Below are 3,025 nucleotides of genomic sequence, written 5' to 3' on the forward strand. Positions count from 1 at the left end.
TCATTTTCAGTGAAAGTAGGAAAGACAGAAATTTATTTTTTACATCATTAAATTTATATAAGTGATTTTAGTGTAAAGTTCATAGAGAATGATTCAGAGTTGTAATTAATTAGTCAACAAATTTAATATTTTCATTATTTAAATCAGTGAAAATTAAAAAAAAAAAAAAAAACTTTCAATTCATATCTATTAAACATCATCAACTCAAATATTAATTTTTACAGAGTAAGTACTGTGAGAAAATTTCTACATCACCCTGATTGAGCAATCTCTATATTTTTTATTTTTCTCTGATTTAATAAATAAAAATTTTAATTAAACAAAAAACACAAATACACCCAATAATATAAATTTAATATAACAATTATTATTTCAAACCAAAACACCATTTTTTCTTATAGGTTATCGGTCTCTTCTTTCGAGTTAACACTCTTATCAGTCTCTTTGCGCTGTCTAATGCAATTGCTAGTATACAGGAGTTTCGTGAAAGTGGAAGTCAGGTTGCATTGAAGCACTAGGGATTATATTTGTACTATAAACCAAGGCATAGTACACTGACAATATTAACGTTGTCTGGTGAAACATTACAACCAATGCCATTTATGTAGATCTCGAACATTTAAAAGAGAACAATATTATGTAACTACGTTAACGTTGTCTTCTGAAACATTACCATTGCCAATGGCATTTCTGTAGATCTCAAACATTTAAAAGAGAACGCGTACAAAAGCCGAGACGGAGAGCAAACCCATACTTTGACAACCATTTTATTCTTTATGCTACTTACGAGTGACTCTTAATAAATCTACTACATGTTTATGCTACTTACCAGTGACTCTTAATAAATCTACTACATGTTAATACCTGACCTCACGTAACATAAATTTATGTTGGATTGGAAAAGTAGTGCAAAGTCTGGAGCAGTTGCTGAAGGCTTTTGTGAGAGGAACCTCCCTCTTCAACTCCTCTTCTACCAAGCTCTCCTAAATGAACAACATTCTCCCTTAGTTGGAGGCCACCTTCTAATTCCATGACATGCTTCACCGCTTCATTTACTTCCTTTGCACTCACAATCCCATCTTCCGCCTTGTTTACCTCCACTCCCACCTTGGCAGTCTCCACCACAAGCCTCGCGTTCATCATCTGATCTCCGAACAGAGGCCAAGTAATGATGGGAACTCCGCAACACACGCTCTCCACCACCGAGTTCCAACCGCAGTGGCTCACAAACGCTCCAACTGCACCATGTGACAGAATAGCCACCTGCGGAACCCATGAAGATACTACCATTCCTCTGTTTCCGACGCGGGACTCGAACCCCGACGGAAGAACCGTGGACGCTAAGAATCCCTCGCTGACTACAGAGGTCCTCAGCACCCACAAAAACCGTTGTCCACTGCCCTCTAACCCCGTGGCGAGTTCCCTGATCTGAGAGACTGACATGGCCGATCTGCTGCCGAAGCTCACGTACACCACGGATCCGCTGGGTTGCAAGTCCAGCCATTGCAGGCACCGCTTGGCCGTATCGTCGTCGTCGTCATGGTGGGGGCTCGACGTCAGCTTTAATATTGTATTGGTATTGGACATGATCGATGGCAGAAAGAGTGGTCCAATCGGATACACCGGAGGTAATCCCTCAATCACCTCTCCGCTCCCGAGGGCATCCAGAAACGGAGCTTCGAGCTCGTAGAACGTATTGACGAGAATACCGGAGGCCTTGGGGAGATTGGTGGCGCTGGAAATGAAGACTCTATAGTAGGGGTGGCTTTTGTTCTTGAGAGCTTGTGGGATCTGTGTGGTGGGCAACGGAGGGTAGGTGGGGATATCCAATATGAGTTTCTCGTCGCTGAAGTCGCATCCCCGAGAAACCAAAACAGGGGAGTAGAGCGCAAAGCCAAGTGTGAATGCTGAGGGCGTGAAGAGAATGTAATTAGGGAGATTGAGCTTGGCGGTGACCTCTAAAGTAGGAGTTAACGTGGGATCCGTGATGATGGCGGAAATTGAAGGCCGCCATGCCGAAGAGACGAGCAGATCGGTGATGAGCAGTCGTTCCAGGGCTTCCATGGACCGCCCGATGGCTTCCCACTGCGCAAAAAACGGATCTTCCTCCTTCTTGGATGACGAAGATTCAATCTCCAGCTGAACCACGCGAATGTCGAGACCAGAACAGGCGATGCCCTGGACGTGTGCCGTTTCGTCTGGAGAAACGTTGCCTTTGGTGGTGATAAATGTGACGGAGACCCCGAAGTTGGCTGCTAAAATTCTTGCCAGATGAAGAAAGGGCATGAAATGGCCCATTCCGGCAGAGGGAAACATGGCCACGTGACCCTTGTTGCTCTTATCATCCTCACCATTGTGTTCTTGAAGCAGCAGCTTTTCAGCAATCATGGCCATGCTCACCAAATATCTCACTCTTTTCTTTACTCGGGAAATCACAACGTAATGGTCGATCACTATTCTTCCTCCTAGTTATCTCGATAGGCCCCCTTATTATAGAAAAGTTTCTGGTGATTGTATGTTTTGCACGTATTGCCAGAGATGAAGGAAGGGCATCAAATGGCCCATTCGGGTGGAGTGAAACATGGCCACGTAACTCGAAAAAAAGGGCATGAAATGGCCCATTCCAGTGGAGGTAAACATGGCCACGTAACCCGAAGAAAAGGCATCAAATCGCCCATAGCGAAACATGGCCACGTGACCCTTGTTCTTCTTATCGTCCTCGATTCCTCTCCATTCTGTTCTTGAACAGCAGCTTTTCTGCAATCATGGCCATCCAAATATCTTACTCACTCAACCCAATTTTTTCTTTTCTCGGGAAATCACAACGTACCATTCTTCCTTCTATTTTTCTTTTCTCGGGAAATCACAACGTACCATTTTTCCTTCTATTTATCGCCGTGGTCTAACTAGGCTCGGAAAGGCTCGGAAAGTTATGGAAATTCCAGTGATATTTAGAGAAAATTGGGCAACGATTTTTGTAAATCCAAGTTATAATTGTTAAACTTCAAAATTTTAGGTATCTAAA

At 43.2% G+C, this 3,025-nt stretch overlaps 1 protein-coding gene across 1 annotated transcript; it reads right to left on the reverse strand.

The window, feature by feature from the left end:
- Nucleotides 1-654: 654 nt before the first annotated feature.
- On the reverse strand, nt 655-2,474 carry LOC149188378 (UDP-glycosyltransferase CGT-like). The gene has a single exon (XM_089412999.1). The coding sequence runs from the start codon at nt 2,392-2,394 to the stop codon at nt 886-888; it is 1,509 nt and encodes a 502-aa protein (XP_089269125.1). The 5' UTR covers nt 2,395-2,474; the 3' UTR covers nt 655-885.
- Between the last annotated feature and the right edge of the window lie 551 nt (nt 2,475-3,025).

Source organism: Pinus tabuliformis, chromosome 3_1 (assembly GCF_031772625.1).
Source record: "Pinus tabuliformis cultivar Carrire ecotype Pingquan chromosome 3_1, CPIR1, whole genome shotgun sequence".
In the NCBI taxonomy this organism is placed as follows: Eukaryota; Viridiplantae; Streptophyta; class Pinopsida; order Pinales; family Pinaceae; genus Pinus; species Pinus tabuliformis.